A 22,187-nucleotide genomic window follows, 5' to 3' on the forward strand; every position below is an offset into this window, starting at 1 on the left:
TTACCTGCAAACCGTCCGTTTGCGGCTGGCAGCTGCCAAGTACTGCTGCCACCGCCAAAATTTTTTTTTGAGATTTCTAATATAAAATTTACATAAAGATAAACATATTCAGAAAAAATTGTTCTTCTATCTTCAATAATAAGAAAATTACAGCCATTTAAGATTAAAAAAAACAGAGATTTTTGTTGTAAAATATAAAAGATTATATTGCCGGATATCCGGCCGGATAGTTTCAATATCCGGTATCCGGCCGGATATTGAAAATGGCCGGATATCCGGCCGGATATCCGGCCCAACCCTAGTAGATTTATATCCTTCTCTTATGCGAGTAAGGTTATCCCCAAGAAAAACTTTTAAGATTCCCTCATTTTATTTATATCCATTAAATGGACAAAAATATTGCTATTATAAACATGTTTTATATAATTTAATGATCTACAAACAGCTTCATTTTTAGTAGCGAAGCTACTCTATAATTCGAAATGTCCGTCCGTCTGAGACAGAAAGGGTGAAACGCAATGTTCTCGGCTCTATAAAAGATAGAGAGCTAACATTTTTAGGGATTAAATATGCTAACAGTCTTCATATTTTCACCAAGTTTCATTAAGATTCGTCAGTTGGTTGGGGTGCTAAATTGATCCCTACATTTTTAAGTTTTCATGGTTTTCTCAACTCCTATTCAACATAGACGGCTGAAAATTTCAGGGATTGAATACTTTCAAATTCTTCATACCTTTATTAAGTTTTATCGAGATTTGCTTATTGGTTGGGGTGCTAGTTCGATTCCTAGATTTTTTGGTTTTCATGATTTTCTTTACTCCTATCTGAAATAGGCGGCTTATTAGGAATTAAGTAAGTTCACAATTTACTTATCCCCACAAAGTTTCATTAAGATTTGCTAATTTGCTAGATCGATTCCTAGATTTTCACGTTATAAATCATACAAGGTTTCGTGATTTTTTAGTTTAATGTTTTGTTTATAAAACTGCAATAAAGTTTATTTTTTCCAGATATCCATCCATAATTTTTGAGCTTCGCTACTTATGGATGTTGTCATAGAGTCTTATTAGATGGTTAAAAACTTTGGGTATCATTACTAAATCTTGATTGGTTGGTACAAACCAAAAGTCTGTCCAAAATTTCAACCAACAATATTCATCATCATTGGGGAATGGGATGTACATAAATTTAACCTCCATTGACTTTTTCCTTAATTATTATTTGATTATTTTGTCCCATTCCGGAACATAGTACAATTCAGTTCTTTATCACATTTTGGTTTTAAGATGAGAGGTTAGTAAAGTAGGATTAAATGCTTTCAAAATCATAATATTACAAATATATATGTAGATAGATATTAGATAGGTATAAATTTCCAGATAAAAAGACAGTTTGAGTACATAAGTATAGTGGATGTTCCCATCTTTTGATTTTTTTTCAATGCAACCAGGATAGAAGATAGATAAGAAAATTTATGTTTTCTTTAAAAAGTTTGTCAGCTAATTATGATGTAATCTAAACTTTTTAAAAAGAAACAATTTTATCCAATTTCACAATCTAAAATTTATACTTTATGTGAATAATTGACATCAGCAGCGTATACAGGATTTTAACAGAGGGGGGAGGTGGTTATTGTCAGATTTTCTTGGGGTGAGGAGGCTTTTATTTTGGGTGTAAAATAACTAACTTGAAAGTGTAAGTGAAATTATTGACTTGTTATTTTGTCATTTAATTAAATTAATTAGAATTCAGCCTTTTGTAAAGGTAAAAGCAAATATATTTTAATTTTAAAAATATATCAACCCCCCCCCCCCCCCTGCCACTAATGCACGTCTCTGATTGACATAATATGATTTGAGAGAAAATATATGAGATTTTGAAAACTTCGTCTTTTGAAAAAAAGAGATTATCAGGATAGACAAATTCTTTTGATCACAGGGGGAGTTTTCACATCAGGGAGTACTAATATTACTTTTTTTTGAAATAGCAAAGCTTCTCTATATAAAAGGTGTTTCCGTCTGTACGTACCTACGTACAAGTCCCTTTTATAGCTTTTTAATGTCGATTCCAATGTAATTTTGACGTGATGTTTGATGTAAGTCGGTCCATTTTAAATTGATTTATAAGACTATAGTTACTATCTAAAAATTTTAATAAGAATATTTTTTGTTTTGTTTAATTCTATAGAAGTTTCAATCCTCGTTTATTTTTCAAAAGAATATTAGTAAATATTAAATCAAGATTATATGAATTTATTTGTAATATAGCTAGAAAATATTCAGATTTTTTGTTCATTAATGTAAAATCATATCCATAAAATTTTATGAAAAAGTAAATAGTGAACAGTTAAATAAAGAAAACGAGCACACTAATAAAAAATTGCATATTAAATTTCTAAATCGTACGAAGTACGGCAATCGAAGATTTCTAGAACAAGTTCTGTGTGTGTAAAAAAACTAAAATAGCTTAAAAAACGAAGTGTACTTTAGTGTTATATTAAAGGTTGTGCCTGATATCCGACTATTTTCAATATCCTGCCGAATATCCGAATTTTGGCATGATATCGGGCCGGATCTCCGGCATTAGAAATCAGCCGGATATCTGGTATCTGGACAAAAAAGTATCTGGCCTAACCCTAGTTATGATTTACATAAAAATAGCTCTAATAGATATTATGTAAGTTGTGTTAAACATTAAAATATTCCAGACATAAAAATAAATGGGCTTTAAATTTTTCCCTCATAGACAATTTATTTTAACATATCAGCTTTCTATTTTTTGGTATTTAAAAGTCATTTTAACAGTTGAAACAAAATGCGATGTAGAATATACGTGGATATTATAACAGGAAAAAATTAGAATTTTTAACTTGGATCTCGTTTATTGGTCAGTTCATTTCTCCAGAAATAGGGGAGGGGATATCGTTATTTTAGCTCGCTGCAAGTTGCACTTTATCAGAGAACATGAAAATCTAATGTAAGATCCAAATAATAATAAATCAATTCTAATCAAATTTAAAAAAACAAAGATGACAACATCCATAAAAGCGAAGCTCTTAAATGGAAGGACAAACGAACATTAACACTTGTAGATTGTCAGAACTGAATTAGCAGAATATTAATGCATCAGTACAAAAAATATTGTTAGTAAACTGCATAAATAGATGATACTGTTTAAGGACATACTTACATTTTTAGGACTTGTTTATAGAGATGCTTTGCTTATAACATTGTACCTTGTTGTAATAGGAATCAGTTTTTAAAAAATCAGAAGAATCGGATAATTTTAACATACAAAAATTTGTTGTCAAAAAAGTTAAAAATCAACATGTTTCAAATGTACCTAACTACTACAGGAATCATCATGCATAGTTTGGAATCGGTAGGACAATTCTAACCTGTTTAAATTAACGAAAACAGCTAACTCTCTGTGACGGACGGACGAACCGACCCTAATTATTGAAAAGCTTCGCTTTTAAAAAAGTAAATGTAGTTATAACAATTTTAGAAAGATTTAAACTTTTAAAATTTTGGTTTAAAATTTTTCTGTCCTTTAAACTTACCTTGTGTATCAAATTGATCTATTGTTTTCTACTTTTTTGTAGCGACTTGGCAGTGTTAATATTTCCCAAGCTATTGTCTGATATTCAAAGACCCAATTAAAAGTCGGCACAGGGTTTCCACCCCGTTAACATACAGTTATTAAACCACTCTGAATCTTCAAATGTTTAAAATAATATTCTATCTTATTTTAAAACCTAGGGTACTTTATTTGAGACTTTGGCTATCTTTATTGATTTCCATAGGAACCAAATAAAACAAGGATGACAATATCCATAAAAGCGAAGCTCTGAAACAGTAGGACAAACAGACATTGTATAGTGTCAGAACTGAATAATCAGATGGATAACTGAATAATAAATGGATAAGAGTCAAAGCAAAATTGTAAGGAAATTTGTTGAAAAACTTCATGATACAGGATAATGTTTATGGACATACTTACATTTTTAGGACTTAATTATAGAGTTGCTTTGCCTATAATATTGTACTTTGTTGTCCCATGAATCAGTATACCAAAAAATCAGAACAATCGGATAATTAGATCAAATAAAAATTTGTTGTTGTTTTTGTTTAAAATGGACGTACGGACATTCTGGTAGTGATTATAGAGTTGCTACGCTTTCTAAATCGTACCTAACTACTACAGGAATCACCACGCAAAGTTTGAAATTGAAAAAGTTATCCGTCTCGGACGTACGGACTGACCTACTTTAATTATAAAAAGCTTCGCTGTTAAAAATAGATCAGATCAGTGGAATGAATAGTTTAGATTAGTGTTACTGACAGATCTATGATACAAAAATGCAGAAACTCAATTGATGGAAGCACGACTTTTATCTTTGGGGTTTTCCAGCAATACAACCAAAATAAATGAAAAGTTCTAGCAAAGATTGTTAGTCTGAATGATTGATTCCAATTTTATTTCAACACATGACTGTAATAGTAATTTAAGTATTAAAGTAGCATTAGTCATTAAGACTTTAATTAAAAAGTTTAATTAAACACTTGAATAGAATGTCAAAACAAAAAATATGATTTCAGTTTTAACGAGTAATCTGTGGTATTGTTTTGAGGTTTTAACGAAATAATTTGCAAGAATTCAAAGATCTTATTTGTTTTGTGTTAAATAGATAAATAAAAAACTTCGCTTTTATTGCATGTGATATCACTGGTAAATCGAAAGGCTTAATCATACATTTAGGCTATTTATTTATGTTAGTTTTTATTACATTTTGGGGACGTTCTAATCCTTAACCTTTTAACCTCTTATGTTTTCTCTAGGATGGTGCCCCTTCCCCCCACGCCAAATCCATATACTCAACAAGTTCCCCTCATAACTCATTGCTTTCCAATCTTGCTATTAGAATTAACCTAGAATGATATTGTATAAAATTTAGAGTTTTAATTGTATTAGAGTAAAACACTAGAGTGGGAAGGGGTTAAATAACTGTATCTCCCCATCGCAGTGTCCTTATGCCTACTCTCAATTGGGTCATTGAAAATCAATCAATGGTGTCGGTTATATTATCACAGCCAAGTAGCAGAAAACAATTTGGTAGCAGAAGAAAAAGGTCATTGAAAAAAGGGAAGGAAGGTAGTTATCTGTATATACATCTATACGAAAGATCTGTTATAATTGTGACCTAACAGACAGCAAAATATTTTATTGCACGATCTTTGTCTGTGGGTCCTAAAAGTGCATGGTAACGAGTAGGGTTTTTTTAAAGGCCAAGGCAATCCCATAATCCTACTTTTAATGTCAAGCATCAGAACTAGCATTAGTATTAACGTTTTTACATCTATATTATGACGCATTGTAATGTTTATTCTCGAACCTGATACATCCACGACAATAAGTAGGCTGGTAATTGTACAACATTCACATTAAATCACCAAAACCTGTTTTGGATTAGTCAAGCCCCCCTAAGTGTGATGTAAAGGTGTGGTTTGAATGCTTGGTGAATATGGATTATATATTACAATTTGACGGAAAATAGGCTTGTAACGGACATTTTGTTCTTAGTAGCATAGCTACTATATAACTAGGATATGTCCGTCTGTGCTAATGAAGATACACTTTTCTTATTTTCAGTTTAGATTAACATTATTGGAGGAAAAATTATTTAGAAAAACCGGGCGATTCGTTGTATTTCTAAAATGGCTTCTGATAGGTTATTTTAGGTTAGGTTAAGTTATATAGGGTTAGATGAATGACCCACAGGGTTAGACAATTGGCCCCGCAGGGGATAAAAATAGTATAAAAGCTACTGTGAAAAAAAAACGAAGAAACGCCCCTTAGGGAGCATTGCCACGAAAGGGACTATACCCAAAAAAATCAAGATCTGATAAAAGTACCTAAAGTTTTTAATCTGATGAATAAGAGATCAGGATTATAAAACTTTGGGTACCAATATAAATTGCAGTAAATATCATCTCCATTACTGAAAAATACCTCAGGGAACCAGCAAAGCTAGTTTAAAACCTTATTATTTTCGTTTAAAAACACAATGTATTATAAAAATTGTTAGAAGTTAGAATAGAAATGAAAAAAATAGAAGTTGCAATCAGACTCTAATGAGCTTTTAGCATTCAGTTATCAGAAAGAGAAGGGACTATGACTAGTCTCCAAAGTTTTATAAAAACCTTTACTTATTCGTTGGCTTAACACCTTTTGGGATTTTGATTGGGTTGCTTCATTCAGTTAAGTGTTCAAACGTTTCAACCACTAATTTCATTCTATAGAATGGTTCATTTTGAGTATCATCATTGGATTGTCAATCAATTTATCGGCCATTGTCTTATCCCTTTCGATCCCTGTACAGTTATACATTATACAATCAAATGCAGGTATTAAGTCTAAACTACTATTCATGAATACTTGTAACAACCCTATTGACAACCTAAAAAGCTAAATCTCTTCCTCAAAACAATTTTCCTAGGATGAAGCAAAAAAATTTGCAAAAATTATCAACAAAATTACTCAATTTAACAAAAATCATAATTCATAAATGAGCTAAATAGTAAAATTTGAATTGAACACATCTTTTAATTCATAAAATTTTGTCCTCATCCTTAATCAGACATTTAAAACAGCATTTATAAATCAACATAGACAATGTAGTTAAAGTTTAAGGATAATTTTTCATGGATTTATTATTTCAAATTGTTGTTTAATGATGTAATTATTTTCTTGACATAAAAACATATACCGATGAGGAAAATGCATTGACCATTAGTATGCGCAATCTATTACTCTACACAATTAGAACTTCAGAACAAAAAATGAGCAATAAAAGGAGTGATTACTTGTATGAACAAGGTTGTTGTTATCATCAACTATATTCAACTTTTTTCTATTATTTGAGGTTACCAAACACTGATTTCTGTGTTTCTTCTTTTTAATTGTCTATGATAGCGGAATAAAAAATGATCTGAGACAGTTTGATTGTGTGTAAGAAAGCTTGGCACAGCTTCAAGGGTGTAGCAAGTATTTTTTAAATGGAGAACTATTGTATGTATCAGTGTAAAATCGAACAAACCCACTAATTATTCAAATTGGAGAATAAGTTGCAAGTGAATAATTTATAACATTTTGGTTGAGAAATCTTAAATGGATTAAATGGCTTTGCTAAGTGAGCAGGATGCTCCAGGTACCTGATACTATAGGTTTGCCTGACATTTGCAATGAGGTATAAGGATACCATAGAGCACCTTAGAAATATATTTTATCAAAAAAATTAATTATGGAAGGGGTTGGGGGTAGGTTAGAAATCCAAAAATAAGTTTGAGTGAAAGCTCTAAGGTCTTTTTATGCTTAGATAAAATTTCTACGGTCTAATCCGTATTTGAACAGTTTCAAAGGCTCTTGATAGGCAAAAAATCTATTTTGCCAAGATTTACTTTTTAGTGTTTTTTTACAAGATTAATCTTTTATCCCTAAAGTTCTTTTTTTAGGGGGGGGGGGTATTAAATTTTTTCGGTCAAAGATAGATATTTAAACCACGCTTCCTAATTTCCATCTCTGTATACGCCAAATTTGACTTGTATGGTTATTGTTGTTATGTATTTGTATCCGGGTAAACACAGTTCAACACTGCATACAGGCAGCCAGGCACAGGAGAAATTCAGTTGTGAGATATTCTTCCTTCATGATGCAACTAGAGAATTAATTAATTATTATGCTACAAACAGAATAAATTATGAAGATCAACATAATTCTGGTGAGATATTTAATATTCTTATACATACCTATACATAAAATGTACAGTTTGCAATGAATATCATATTCATTTAAATTTCAATAATTTGGGCCAGGTTTGTAAAATGGACTTTTCTCACATAACTATTCTCAATTTTTTTCATCTGGGTTGGATCTAAATGTCTTAGGTTTGGTTTTGTGGTTAGGCCTTTCCTTGTTACTTGTCCGTAATGAAAAAACTATGATTTTAATGCCTCAAATAATAGTAAATTTTGTTACTTGCCTATAACAAATGTTGAATTTTTCTCAAAGCTTAAGTTAATTGATTTAAATAGGACATTTGAAAAAAGCAAGTGAACTTAATATATATTATATGACATAATCTACCAATATCAAAATATTCTCTAAAAAGTAAAATATTTTTCTTAAATTACTATCAAATATAGCAGTGACCATTTTGTGTATGCTTAGGTGATCTTATTGTTGGTGGCTGTAGTAGCAGAATGTGCACGAAGACCTGAGAGAAGAAGGGGAAGAAATAATAATACTCAACGAAGAAGAAATCAAAGATTATCATCCAAACGGAGGGGAAGATGTGGAAGAAGTGGAGGTTATATCAATATTCAATGCAGAAATTAAATATCCTTTAGAAACAATCAAAAGTGCTATTACTAAATATCTTTATAGAGAAAACTTAATATCAAAAAGACACTCTAGACACTCAAAATTGTATGAATTCACTGATATCAATATATAATTTTTGAATTAACCCAAAAAATTAAGCCACCCCCCCCCCCCCTCAACCCCAAGTTGCAGACCCTGAGGCTAGTGCTATGCTGCTATCTGTCTTAACTTCTCGTGAAAATCTCAACAAGTCAATGTCTATTATCTTAATTGTGTTCCAGGTTGCGATGGTAAAAGTTCAGTTGGAGGAGGCGGAGCACAGAATGGACTTCAAGGTGGGGGAGGGGGTGTAGCTGATCAAGGTAAATTCGATCCTATTTATTCAGAAAGTATTTTTTTCTCCAAATGTGTTCTCTTTAGTTATTTTCTGTGTTTGAATATCAAACTTCTCAAATTTATTGGACTTATGCAGAATTAATTGAATCAAATCATTAAGGAAAATGTAGCAGTGAGTCAGATTGTCCAGACTATGCCCCAATCTGCTCCAAATGGGGTTATTGCCAGGTAGTATTTACAAAAATCTTCCTTTTTTATATTAATAATATGAGAACAAAAAATAATTAATTTTGGATATTATTATCAAACTTAAATGTACTATTCAGACCACAGACATGCCAGATGGAGATCCAAATGCTGGAAAATGTGGAAGTGATTCAGGTAACATCTTTTTTATCTTTAATTTAAAAATAGGGTAGTCCAGCTATTTCAACTTACTATTTAGATTGTCCTGGTTGGGCACCAGTGTGCAGTGAATATGGTTACTGTCAGCTGAGTGGATATCAGAAAGGTAGTGGGGGAGGTAATGGAGGTGGTGCTGCTGTAAAGAATGGAGGTGGCAGTGGAAAGAATAACAGTGGAGGTGGGAATGAAGGGAAAAGTGGAGGAGTTGGAAAAAGTGGTGGATCAGGTAAATAACATTCTAGCAATATATTAAGAAACCTTTTTTAAGCTGAGGTTAGTGAAAAAGCTGAAACAATAAAATAAACCTTTTAGTGTGACAACTGGATTACCTTTTATTAGTATGGTAATACCTCCATATTTTTAATACTTAGTACTTCCCATGTACCAAATCCTAAAATCTTTGTAACAATTTGTCCAGCCTTATCTGTGCAGACATACACAAACTACTTTATAATTGATAATACATTGTTCAAGTTAATTCTTTTAACAGGTGACAATGGTGATGAAGGAAGCTGCTCAAGTGCAAGTGATTGTCCTAGCTGGGCTCCAATATGTTCACAATGGGGATACTGTCAAACTACTGAACAACCAAATGGAGATCCAAATGCAGGTTAATGATAGAGATTGATTGATAACTTTATTTAAACAGATTGTGAAATTTTTTATTAAAGGTAAATGTGGAAGTGATGCAGACTGTCCCAGCCGTGCTCCAATCTGCAGCGAGTATGGGTACTGCCAGAAAAGTGGATACCAAAAGGGAGGAGGATCCAAAAATGCTGGAGGTGGAAATGGACAAAGTGCAGGTAATGAAATTAAAGTTTTATTATGTTTTAAGTAAATCATTTAAATGTAAATTAATTCTTTAGGTAGATCTTCTGGAGGAAACAGCAATGATGGTGGAAACAGAGCACCCATGAATGGTGGAGGGGGTAAGGGATCTGGTATGAATGGGGGAAGTATGACAGGAGGAAGTAGAAAGAATGGCAATGGAAACAGTGGAAATGGATATAGTGGTAATAATGGAGGTAGTGGTATGGCTGGGGGAAGTAGAAAGAATGGCAATGGAGGAATGGGAACTGGAATGAATGGGGGAAGTATGACCGGAGGTAGCAGAAAGACCCCCAACAATGGAGGAGGCAATGGAAACATTGGAAATGGATATGGTGGTAATAATGGAGGTGGTGGTATGGCTGGGGGAAGTAGAAAGAATGGTAATGGAGGAATGGGAACTGGAATGAATGGAGGAAGTATGACAGGAGGTAGCAGAAAAACCCCCAACAATGGAGGAGGCAATGGAAACAGTGGAAACAGATATGGTGGTAATAATGGAGGTGGTGGTATGGCTGGAGGTAGTAGAACAAATGGCAATGGAGCAACGGGAACTGGAATGAATGGGGGAAGTATGACAGGTGGTAGCAGAAAGACCCCCAACAATGGAGGAGGCAATGGAAACAGTGGAAATGGATATAGTGGTAATAATGGTGGTGGTGGTATGGCTGGAGGTAGTAGAAAAAATGGCAATGGAGGAATGGGAACTGGAATGAATGGGGGAAGTATGGCAGGAGGTAGCAGGAAGAATGGAAATGGAGGGGGTAATGGAGCAAATATGGGTGGAGGTGGAAATGGTTACTCAGGAGCAGGCATGAATGGAGGAACAATGAGTGGTGGAGGAATGAATGGAGGAAGTAGGAAGACATCAGGTTCTGGGGGAGGAAATGCAATTGATCCAAGAAGTGCTCCTGGAGGATGGGGAATGGGATCTAATGGAGGAGGTAATGGAAATGGTGGAGGGGTAAATAAAGGTGGAGCAGGAAATTCAGGTGGGGGAGGTGGAGGAGGAAGTGATGGGGGAGGAGGAGGGAACAGTGGAGGGGGAGGAGGAGGGAACAGTGGAGTTGAAGATGAAGGTAGCTGTGGCAGTGCATCTGACTGTCCAGCATGGGCTCCGATATGTTCTCAATGGGGATACTGCCAGACACAAGAGATGCCAAATGGAGATCCCAATGCAGGAAAATGTGGAAGTGATTCTGATTGCCCATCAAGAGCCCCTGTTTGCAGTGAGTTTGGTTACTGTCAAAAGAGTGGCTATGTTAAGGGTAGTGGTGGTGGTGGTGGTGGTGGTGGAGGAGGTGGTGGGGGAGGAGGTGGTGGGGGAGCAGGAGGAGGTGGTAGTGGAGGAGGGGGTAGAGCAGGAGGTGGTGGAGGAGGTAATAGAGGTGGTGGTGGAAAGGGTGGTGGAAAAGGCGGAGGAAACAAAATTGGTGCATGTGGCTCTGACACAGACTGCCCTGCATCAGCACCTTACTGTTCCAAGTACGGGTTCTGCAGACCTGAGGCTGGATATGCAAATGGCGGGGATGGTCCTCCGGCTGATCCCAATGCTGGCAAGTGTGGCACAGATACTGACTGTCCCGATTGGGCACCATACTGCTCCAAGTTTGGATATTGCCAGGAAACAAATGAGTTTGGATCTGGAGGGCCAGGATAACCATATGATCACAATGCTAATATATTCATATTCAGGCATTATATATTTGTTAGTAACTTTTAATCTAAAATAATCATGCTTCCATTATTGTAAAAATATACCTTAATATGTTCATATATTGAAAAATAAAATATTAAAAAGTAAAAAATTTTAAAGATAGGTAACAGTGTATTAAATTGTAAATGCATTAATTAAAGTCTAGATCAATAACAATGTAAAATTATACATACAAAACAATTGACTTTTATCAAGAATTATTCTTGAATCATAGTAAATGAAGAACTTGATCTCTGTAAGGGTAACTGGATTGAGTCCCTTTTCTCTTCACTGTTTCTGATGCTAAGCTACAAGCCTTTCCAAGTGCCTAAACAGAAGATCCTAGCTATATTGAAGAATAAAATAGTTTTAAGACTGTATTCTATTATAAAAAATGAAAGGTTCCTTTTGTTTAAAGATTAAAATTTAAATATTTAATAACTACTGAAATTATTGAGTTATCTTTTTAAGGAAGCTTTACATGGGTGCAAGGGACGTAGCCGCTTGTCATTAATGTAGACAATAAATGGTTCCTACTACTGCTGTCTTGGGCATGAATAAGAGTTTTCCTAACCCATTTTTAGGATAAAAGTATAAGAAAGATTTAGCGTCAATTGTTGTAGTTAAAGGGTTTGATAGATTCTAAGACATGCTTTAACACATATACTGAATAATCTTTAATTCAACTAAATTTTCTATAGTCCTTTTGTTTAATTAAATAATTTACCTGTTCAAGAGGAATATTCTTATTGGAAGCTATAAGATAGGCAAGACTGCCTACAAATGCATCACCAGCCCCAGTTGTATCTACTACCTTATCAACCTAATGTATAACAAAATCATCATCATTATTAGCATTTTCATGAAAGTATATTAGGTAAAAATTATTTTTTCGTAGTAATTTTTTATTAATAATTTTAAAATCAAGAAAATTTTCCTCCAAATGTGTTGATTTTTGAGGATTATTTCACTTTAAAGAAGATAAACACAAAATTATTTCAGGTGCAGTTTTCAATAGCAAAGTTACTATATAACTCAATTTGTCTGATGCTTTGCTGCTTATGATTGTTGTCATTCTTGTTTTTATCTATAGATGAGCTTATTTTTAATATGATACCTTAACTCCTGGAATTTGTACAGGTGGTTGGTTCTTAGGTATAAGAACAGCTCCTTTGGCACCTAGGGTAACTACAATATTACTGCATCCTAGCTCCTGTAATAAACATTAAACGCTTTAATCATGAGTTGCATTCCGTGAAAGAAAGTTGGTTAAGCTAACGAATGAAAAATCACTTGGAAAAATAGAACTGATAATTCTTGGCTTAATTATCATATAAATTTAGAATTTTGTCATATAATATTGAAATTAATAAGTTTTTCTGATTATTCTTTCTTTTTCAATGATTGTTAGTGTACTACATAAAACCATAATAATCAAAATTATTGTAAATTTAAATCATCTTTTTTGAAATCAATTTGTTTTTGTTTATTTTCCTGAAGTTTAGCAGAAGTCACTCTCCAATCACCTAAAATTATGTAGAAAATTATTGTTAAAAGATAACATTTTCTAAATCTAATTTAAAGATTTCATATAACATATATTTTATATAACAAGACCTAAAACAGTCATAATTAGATAATTATTAAATAGATAGAGAAGGCGATAGAGAGAAGAAGAAATAGAAAGAGAAGGGGTTATGTTATGATTTTCATTACCCTCTTCTAGAGGAGGCCTCATGAAAAACTCAAAGAATACAAAAATGGGTAAAATTAAAATAAACATCTCACATAAATGCTTATATACCCTAATACTATAAACACTATATAAACTAAGGGCACTCTCATATCATGTACAACATTCCTGGTGTTAGCGAGTAATCGCGTCAGTCAGTCAGTGGGGGAAGCGTATACTTATAGAGATGCCATGCATCTAAAAATACATCACCTGTAATTCCAGAAATAATCTCGGCTTCAGTTTCATTAACAATCAGAATATCAGAATTTTCTAGGATTTCTTGTTGGAGGTTGGGAGTCGCGGGAGCAGCATTTAGGATTGTGGTTAATCCGTGCTTGCGTCCTAAATAAGAAAAAGGATTTCATTTACAAATTACTATAAACCCCACGATAAAAGGCCTTAATTTTATTTTTAATCGTGTTATGTATGGGAATACTCCTCAAGGTTATATAACTCTATTTAAACATTATAGATATTTGTTTTCAAAATTTACAGATATATACTTCTGTGTTTCAGGTTCAGAACTACCTAATGATTAAATTAAATCATATAAAGTAAAATTTTTATGTGAAGCTTAAGATTTAAATACCTACTGAACTGATCTAGTTCTCCTTTTGAGGGAAGCTTCGTATATGTTCTGGAATGGTTTTAGGCTTGTATTTTTAGATTTTATTTCAGCCATAGATTGGTTTTAGGATATTTTTATTTTTTATGCCCCATTCTTACCCCTTCAAATAAGATGCCTCTAGATATGAGCCACTTGAACAATATAATTTCCTTACCTAATTTTAAAGCTTGCAAAACAGTCATTGGGTCAATCTCTAAAACGGTAGACAAAACTGAGCAACCTTTGATGGTGTCTTCAGCCTTATCAACATCATCAGGAGTAAGTTTGGCATTGGCTCCAGGTACAATTATTATCTCATTCTCTCCTAGAATAATATCATCAGGAGTAAGTTTGGCATTGGCTCCAGGTACAATTATTATCTCATTCTCTCCTATAATGAAGTAAGTTTAGCATTGGCGCCAGGTACAATTATTATCTCATTCTCTCCTATAATAATATCATCAGGAGTCAGTTTAGCATTGGCGCAAGGTACAATTATTATCTCATTCTCTCCTATAATAATATCTTCAGGAGTAAGTTTAGCATTGGCGCCAGGTACAATTATTATCTCATTCTCTCCTATAATAATATCTTCAGGAGTAAGTTTAGCATTGGCGCCAGGTACAATTATTATCTCATTCTCTCCTATAATAATATCTTCAGGAGTAAGTTTAGCATTGGCACCAGGTACAATTATTATCTCATTCTCTCCTATAATAATATCATCAGGAGTAAGTTTAGCATTGGCGCCAGGTACAATTATTATCTCATTCTCTCCTATAATAATATCAACAGGAGTAAGTTTAGTATTGGCGCCAGGTACAATTATTATCTCATTCTCTCCTGGAATAACATAATTTTGATGAATGACATTTTACTTAACAAATAGAAAAGATTTCTGTTTATAATAGAAGGACCAAATTAGCTGTAATTTTCTTTCAGGACTGCTATGATTTTTATTTAACTTAATATTTTTGTGTTTATTCAGAGGTCTCCTTAATAATGCATTAGATTTTCAAAAGTTTCAAAAAACGGACAATGTGCCTTTAAAAAGTTAGAATCCATTTAAAATTAAATCCTAGCTACTCCTTCTTGCCAGATACTGCAATTTCTTTGCAAGTTTTAGCACAATGTTTACACATCCTGTCTTTCTTAATAAGATTCAATTCATACACTAAACAGTGTTTTATTTACAGCACTAATTGGAAGTTTATTATATCGCTTTAAAAAATTTTAACCAACCTGTACTTGATTCAACAAAAATGGTGGCTACGCCTGAACTTATATCTTTCACTGTTTCGACATGCCTTAAAAAATGAACATGTTTTTGACATTTTTAGAAAATAGATATTTGTAAACTAAAAAAAAAACTCACCCAATTCCAAATTTTTAAAAATATTTTTACTTACTTGATATCAATTTGTTCTTGTTGAAAATGTTTCAGATAAGATGAACCGTTTTCATCATCTCCTACCTACAAAAACAATGTCCGTTTTATTAGACACAATTAGGTAGTTGGAAGACAATCTTATGAAACCCCAATAAATTGTCCAATCAATTAATCAATAAAATAAATTAAGTCTATCCTTAAATATTAATAAAAGTGTCTGTCTATACTGAAGGATCTTTCCAGCCGCTGATAAATCGCATTTAGTAAAAAAGACCTTACCCAATTTTTTTTCATTTCTGTTTAAAACTAAAATTGTAAGTTAAGTTTCTCTAGAGGCCACTAGGGGCGTAGCCGCTACCGTAAATATAATTAGGTAAAAACTGAAAAAGGACAAAACATAAAAAAATAGAAATATTAAAACAACCTTTCCAACCATTGAAACTTTAGCCCCCAATCTTGCAGCCATCACACAAGGATTTGCACCTTTACCTAGAAAGTAAAAAAAATATTTATATCTGTTTGATGTTAAAATATTCTTTTTTGTTTTTCCTAAATAAGCCTTGTCAGGTATAGAAATAAATAGAAAAAAAAGGTTTGGGGCCGGTTAGTTTATTGCTTGAATATATAGTGCTTTAGGTCAAGTTAGGTTTGGTTATATATGAAACTGATTAGCCCTTCAGGGTTTGTGCTATCATGCATAGGGGAAAATCCCAATTTATTTTAAAAGTAAGGAGGTGGTTTTCAGTGTTTTTTGGGCACTTTGAGGGAAAGCATCCGTTCTTTTTATACACTAATATTGTTAATGATTTTATGAATTTTAGGAAAAATAGATTTTAATGCTTTTAATTTTACTAAAAATGTTATTATGTTACCTCCAAAGCCCATGAAAAATTCAGAACCAAATATGGTTTCACCCCTCTTCGGAAACCGTTCACTAAAATTAAAATTAATTTAAACATTTTGATAACTTTATACTTTTACTAGCGGCTTCGCCCCAAGAGGTTTTATCAAACCAATTTTTCTTATTTTAGATTTAAAAGAAAATTTTAAAAAAGTTTTTTGGGGGTGTGTTCTTTTTTTTTGGGGGGGGGAAGGGGGGTGGTAGTCGACCCCACTATTTTAATTTTATTTTTAAAAAGAAATTTTTTTTTTTTTTTTTTGGGGGGGGGGTAATTTTCATTTTTGGGGGGGTTGGGGGTGTCACACCCCCCAAGAAAATAGTTATAAACCTTCCCGGGACCTATGAGAAGCTACCCTGTAAAGGAGAACCTGATTGGTTCAGTTGTTAGCGAGATCCTTCGCTACAAACAGACAGACAAACAGACAGACAGACAAACAAATAAACAGACATCGTTCTACTTTGTATTATAGATAACGCAACTTTTCTATTTCTTTAGTTTTTTCCTAAAATAACAGTCATGTAAGTTACAAGATAATAAGCACCTAGCCTCTAGGGGCTGCACTCTGAACATAGGGATAGAGAAAGTCAATAGCTTAAAGCGTGCCATGATATAAAAGAAGCTATCCCAAAATGCCTAAGATATCGGACCCTGTAGTTTTAATTTTAAGAGCTTTAATGAAACAAAACCTTTATAAAAAAACATATAATTATAGATATATGTAGTAAATACTAAATATTATACATTTTCAAAAGTTTACTGATCCTAAATTAAAATCAAACATTTTATTTTAACTAGAAGACAGATAGATAGATAGATGGATGAAAAAAGTGTGGTTAGGTAGAAACCAATAAATCTGTTGAGAGTTGAAAGATCATGCCACAACAGTTTTGTTTGACTTTCCTACAAAACTTTTCATGCCATTTTCCCTGCTGTTCACGTAAAATAGCAAAACAAAGTTTTAAAGTTAAAATAATTCATCAAAATATAAGAAAAATAAGAAGGTGCTTTATATGCTTTCGTTTTGAAAAAGTTGGTTATTATCAAGAAAAATACCAATATGTCCAAGGGATAGAATAATTTTATCCTTAAGGTGCAATATTCCTTTCCAGGGTCGTCATAGAAGAGGGGGTAAAAGAGTCGTTTATCCCCCCTTAAAATTTAAAACCCCTAATTTTTTCCCCTTCCCCCGCAAAAAAAAAATAAAGAGCTTGGACGTCCTTGTATCTTTTCTGTGACATTTCAAAGACCATTTTGCAAGAATACCATTTTTCAGAACCCTCTTGAACCCCCCCCCCCCTCCCCTCCCCTATTCCTGTTAACCGTTCATCCACCCTATACCTAACATATATTACTTTTTTCTTCTTTATCTGATCATTTTCATCAAATAAGATATAATATTAAAATGTAATATTGAAGTGTAGACAGCAATGAAAACTTTTTTACCGCTGGTCAACATATCAGGATCTTCGAAATAATGTTAATTTACATTTCTTTATTGATAACAATTAAAGTAGAAAGTTATCGTGCTTTAAGCTGTAGTAAATTTACAAAGATAATGCCATAGTTACACTTTTAAATAATTTAGTTTAGTTTATTAGTTATTATTTTTTTTAGAGAAATAAACCTTCAAGCTAATAACATAAAATTACCATGTATTCTAAAAATATAAATGATTTTTGTCTGCAGCTTAAGATCTTGCTAACTACTGAATCGTTAGAGTTCTCCATTTTATGATAGCTCAACAAAGCCCCCAGGGTGGTCTTAGGCTATTCATTTTAGATTTTAATTATTTGGTGGTTTAAGGCTATTTTTTCTGCTCTTCTCTACCCCTTAGAATACAAATGTAGCATAAAAACGCTGAGAGCAGGTCTTAATTAATCCTAAAGAGAATAGTTTTTTTTTCGCATCGTATTATAGACAGCTTTCCGCGGAAATTGAAATCAAAATTATAAGACGAAAACCACTTTTGTTAGCCCAAGAGGGGTAGAATGACAGGGGCTAACAAAACTGGTATTACTATTATGACTTCTATTTTAAGATTTGTAGAAAACTTGCTATTATAATGATACGATTTATGATTTTTTAGTATGGCTAAGAACCAGTTCTAATACAGCAGATATTGATCGGCTTTGAAGCCATACTGGGAAATGACTTACCTAACAGCTACAACATCTCTGAATATAGATCCAACAAACACAACTTTTCCTTGAATTATACGAGGGTGAATTAATTAGATATTGGGTAAGATAAAAATTAATATATTGAATTAACTGTGTACAGATCTGTGCATTTTCAAATGTCAAATATAAATATAGTTTTAAATTTTATAGCTAAATAAAACTAAAAGTCACTTAAGTCAGAGTCACAAAGGATGATGGCATCCAAAAAAGGAAAACAACTCTAAATGAATTTTGACCTAAAGTTACTTAAAATCAATTCAGTTTCATATAAATTGATAATCCAAGCCTTTAAGTTAGATTGTGCCTAATAGTCTTAGGAATCCCCATTTTAGATATTAACAAGGATGACAACATCCATAAAAGCGAAGCTCTCAAAGCAAAATTGTAATTAAATTTGTTGAAAAACTGCTTGATATAGGACAATGATTATGGACATACCTACATTTTTAGGACTTGATTATAGAGTTGCTTCGCTTATAGTATTGTAGTTTGTTGTCCCAGGAATCAGTATACCAAAAATCAGACCAATCGGATAATTAGGTCACATACAAATTTGTTGTTAAAAATGTAAAAAAAATCAACATGTTTAAAATGGACTTACGGACATTCTAGTAATGATTATAGAGTTGCTACACTTTCTAAATCGTACCTAACTATTACAGGAATCACCATGCAAAATTTGAAATCGATAGGACAATTCAAACATGTCTAAATTAACGGAAAAAGCTATCCGTGACGGACGGACAGACGGACGGACGTACGGACGGACCAACCCTAATTATACAGTGTGTTTTTTTTATGAGAACTTTTTTGAAAGCAATTTTACCCCACTTATAGTTATCAGAATTTAATGATTAATGGCTTATTTTCTTCGTTTTTTAATGCAATTAATAGAACATTAAAAAATATTTCAGTTTTTTTAATCAAAAAGTACAGTAAAATGTAAAATTCAAAACTTATGTGACAACATCTAAAAATAGTGTTCTACCCTTTGCAAGAAAAAAATTGGATTTTCAGGAGTCAACTTTGGGGGGCCAGTACTCCCTCTTTGATTGATTTATGGCCTTTGATATATTCTAGCACATGTCCCCAATAGTATCTGTATAAATTTTTAGCTCAATATCTCAACTTTGAAGCGTTTTGCAGCCATTCTTGCAAAAGGTAGAAGATTTGAACATAAGAAAAATGCGCTAAAACCATTTTTAGATGTTGACACCTAAGTTTTGAATTTTACATTTTACTGTACTTTTTAAATAAAACTAAATTATTTTTTGTTGTTTTATTAATTGCATTAAAAAACGAAGAAAATAAGCCATTAATCATTAAATTCTGATAACTATAGGTGGGGTAAAATTGCTTTCAAAAAAGTTCTCATAAAAAAACCCACACTGTAGAAAAGCTTCGCTTTTAAAAAAATAGGACTTGTCAATCATATAGAGATTTCATTTTTAAAAAGCTTCAATTAATACCTACATGTTTTTAAAAGTCGTATATAATTTCTGACATTGATTATTTAGAGTTGCTTAGAAAAGACACTAAACGTATTAAATCTTTGCTAATAAAATAAATATAAATGATACAGTTCAGTTCAGTTCAGTTCAGTTCAGTTCAGTTCAGTTCAGTTCAGCATTCCATCGGTGATGGTCACACATATTTTAGTGTCCACGTAAATCTACTTTCTTCCCCATCACCCCCCCAATATAGCTGAACGTGAATCACCCCCTTTCTTATCTTACCGCAAACCGCACCAAATTGTACTCACCGTACAATTACCTAGCTTGCCTGCCAGCACCACACATCGCAGACCAATAGGATAACAGATATAACCACGTGATACATAGAGCTAGAAAACTATTGGCTATAGGTCCAGCCAACCACAGTGAGCATTAAATCACGTGACAACTCCAGCCTGGTGATTGGTCAATTAAACAATAAAGAACGAAAAATTGTGAACACGTGCACCAAGTTAAAGTGCATTAGTTTAAATACTACCGATAAACACACAAGTGAATTTCACAAGCTACAGGCCAATTTTCTGTCTATTTTATTTTTTTAATTAAAGTGAAAATAAATTAAATTGACCCTTTTTACATAATCTCATTTATCTTTCAGAACCAATCACCAAAATGGCGGAATCGGAGACAAGTGACAAAATCAAGGACATAGTTTTCCAATATGCCAACCGCTCCAATGGCAATATTGGAGCCACAGTGCTCGTCAACATCCTATCTAAGATTATGAAAGGTGAAAACAACTTTAACACCTCAGACCAGCTCGATAGAATCAAGAAGATTGAAGATGACCTGGAATTATTCAAGCAAGGAGGCGGAGACAATCAGGAGAAGATCCAAGCAATCCAGGACAGCATCGACAACCTGAAGAGCTCAATCCAAAAGTCCGATTTAGCACTGAAGACCAAGGTAGATGAAATGATTATCCACTACGACAATAGAGTGGAGAAATTAGAGCAACTCTCCACCCTACAGATCCTACAGATCAACGAACGCGAACGGAGAGACCGATCTTTTTCGATCAAGGTTCACAACTACGCAGACTATTCAACATCTGGCCAGCCGCTAGTGCAACATATTTTCGACAAACTGCTGAAACCTTGCCTTATGGATGCTAACAAGCACGGAGAACTAGAGGAAGTCCCTGATTCCTGGATGCAATGCATAGAATACGGCCACCCATTAGGCAATAACAGGGACATAACAGCTCCACGCAATTTTATAATCCGGCTACGCTCAAGATACTACCTGGACGCAATCTTGAAGCACAAGAGAGCTCATGTGGACGGCCTCAACGAGCAGAATCTCTCCACCAGCAAATCATACGCAGAATCAGTCCGGTCTGGCAAGCTCTACCCATGCAGGATAGGTATAGATACCACTGCCCTTGACAGAGATGTACTATCCTGGCTCTGCCGACACAATGAGGTACACCGAGCATACCTGAGAGGTCAACGCATCGTATTTAGCCTCAGAAACAAACAGCAGCAATTTTTCACCGTTCAAAACCCATACGGTCGCACACTCAAGGAGCTTATCTCTCCGGTGATCGATGAGAAGAAGTGGATAAGATCCAAGAATAAACAGAGCCCTTTTGCACAGCCAGCCTACATTAACGGTCGTTCTAATGAAAGGCACCTGCTTGATATGCTAAACCCAACGAAACAGAACCCCCTGCTAATGGATGAGGAAGACGACCTAACTGAGGAAGTCGTCATAGATGGAGTGACAAATATCGAGGATACAGACAACAGCAGGAAAGCACCGGCGGTTAATAAGAAGAGAAAGCATGCGTTCACACCGCTCAAACTGTTCGATGAAAACAACAGAAGCCCAGCCGTGAAGCAGCTGAAATTCAACACTCCCCTTCAGAACAGATTCGGAATACTACCCCCAGAAATTACGCTGGATGCAGAGGACTCAATTATACGTCAGCTTCCACAGGGTGGACCACTGAAACAAAGAATTAATGAAACGAAGGAGAAGATTAATACGGATACGGCTAGCTTATCGGACAAGATGGTAGACAATGCTATGGTGAGTGAGATAGCTCTCACCCTCATTGAGAGTGAAATGTCCGACCTAAAGAAGAAAAAGGATTCGAGAACTTCCTCTGCAGAGAATACCAGAAACACCTCCAGGAATGTATCCCCGTCCATCGATACAGCGATCAATGATACCTTGACAGAGGCCATCGAAGAGGAGGAACCGAAGA

At 33.7% G+C, this 22,187-nt stretch overlaps 2 protein-coding genes across 5 annotated transcripts in view; one reads left to right on the forward strand and one right to left on the reverse strand.

Annotated features, from left to right (window-relative positions):
- Nucleotides 1–7,621: 7,621 nt before the first annotated feature.
- Nucleotides 7,622–11,759, forward strand: LOC145313213 (uncharacterized). The gene is made up of 9 exons (XM_080152505.1): nt 7,622–7,780; nt 8,230–8,368; nt 8,664–8,744; nt 8,879–8,946; nt 9,045–9,099; nt 9,164–9,349; nt 9,614–9,733; nt 9,795–9,926; nt 9,990–11,759. Exons 1-9 carry the CDS (start codon nt 7,760–7,762, stop codon nt 11,609–11,611), a joined length of 2,424 nt encoding a protein of 807 aa, XP_080008631.1. The 5' UTR covers nt 7,622–7,759; the 3' UTR covers nt 11,612–11,759.
- Nucleotides 11,760–16,251: 4,492 nt separating this feature from the next.
- The window catches only part of LOC145313214 (ankyrin repeat and BTB/POZ domain-containing protein 1-like), a 68,255-nt gene continuing 62,319 nt past the window's right edge, over nt 16,252–22,187 (reverse strand). For all 4 annotated transcript variants that reach the window (XM_080152509.1, XM_080152508.1, XM_080152510.1 and 1 more), the window contains 2 exons: nt 18,438–18,486; nt 16,252–16,313 (listed from right to left, as the gene is read on the reverse strand). The gene's annotated coding sequence lies outside the window, so the exon portion shown is untranslated. The remainder of the gene's footprint in view (nt 16,314–18,437; nt 18,487–22,187) is intronic.

Source organism: Acartia tonsa, chromosome 3 (assembly GCF_053477335.1).
Source record: "Acartia tonsa isolate MP-2025a chromosome 3, ASM5347733v1, whole genome shotgun sequence".
Classification (NCBI taxonomy): domain Eukaryota; kingdom Metazoa; phylum Arthropoda; class Copepoda; order Calanoida; family Acartiidae; genus Acartia; species Acartia tonsa.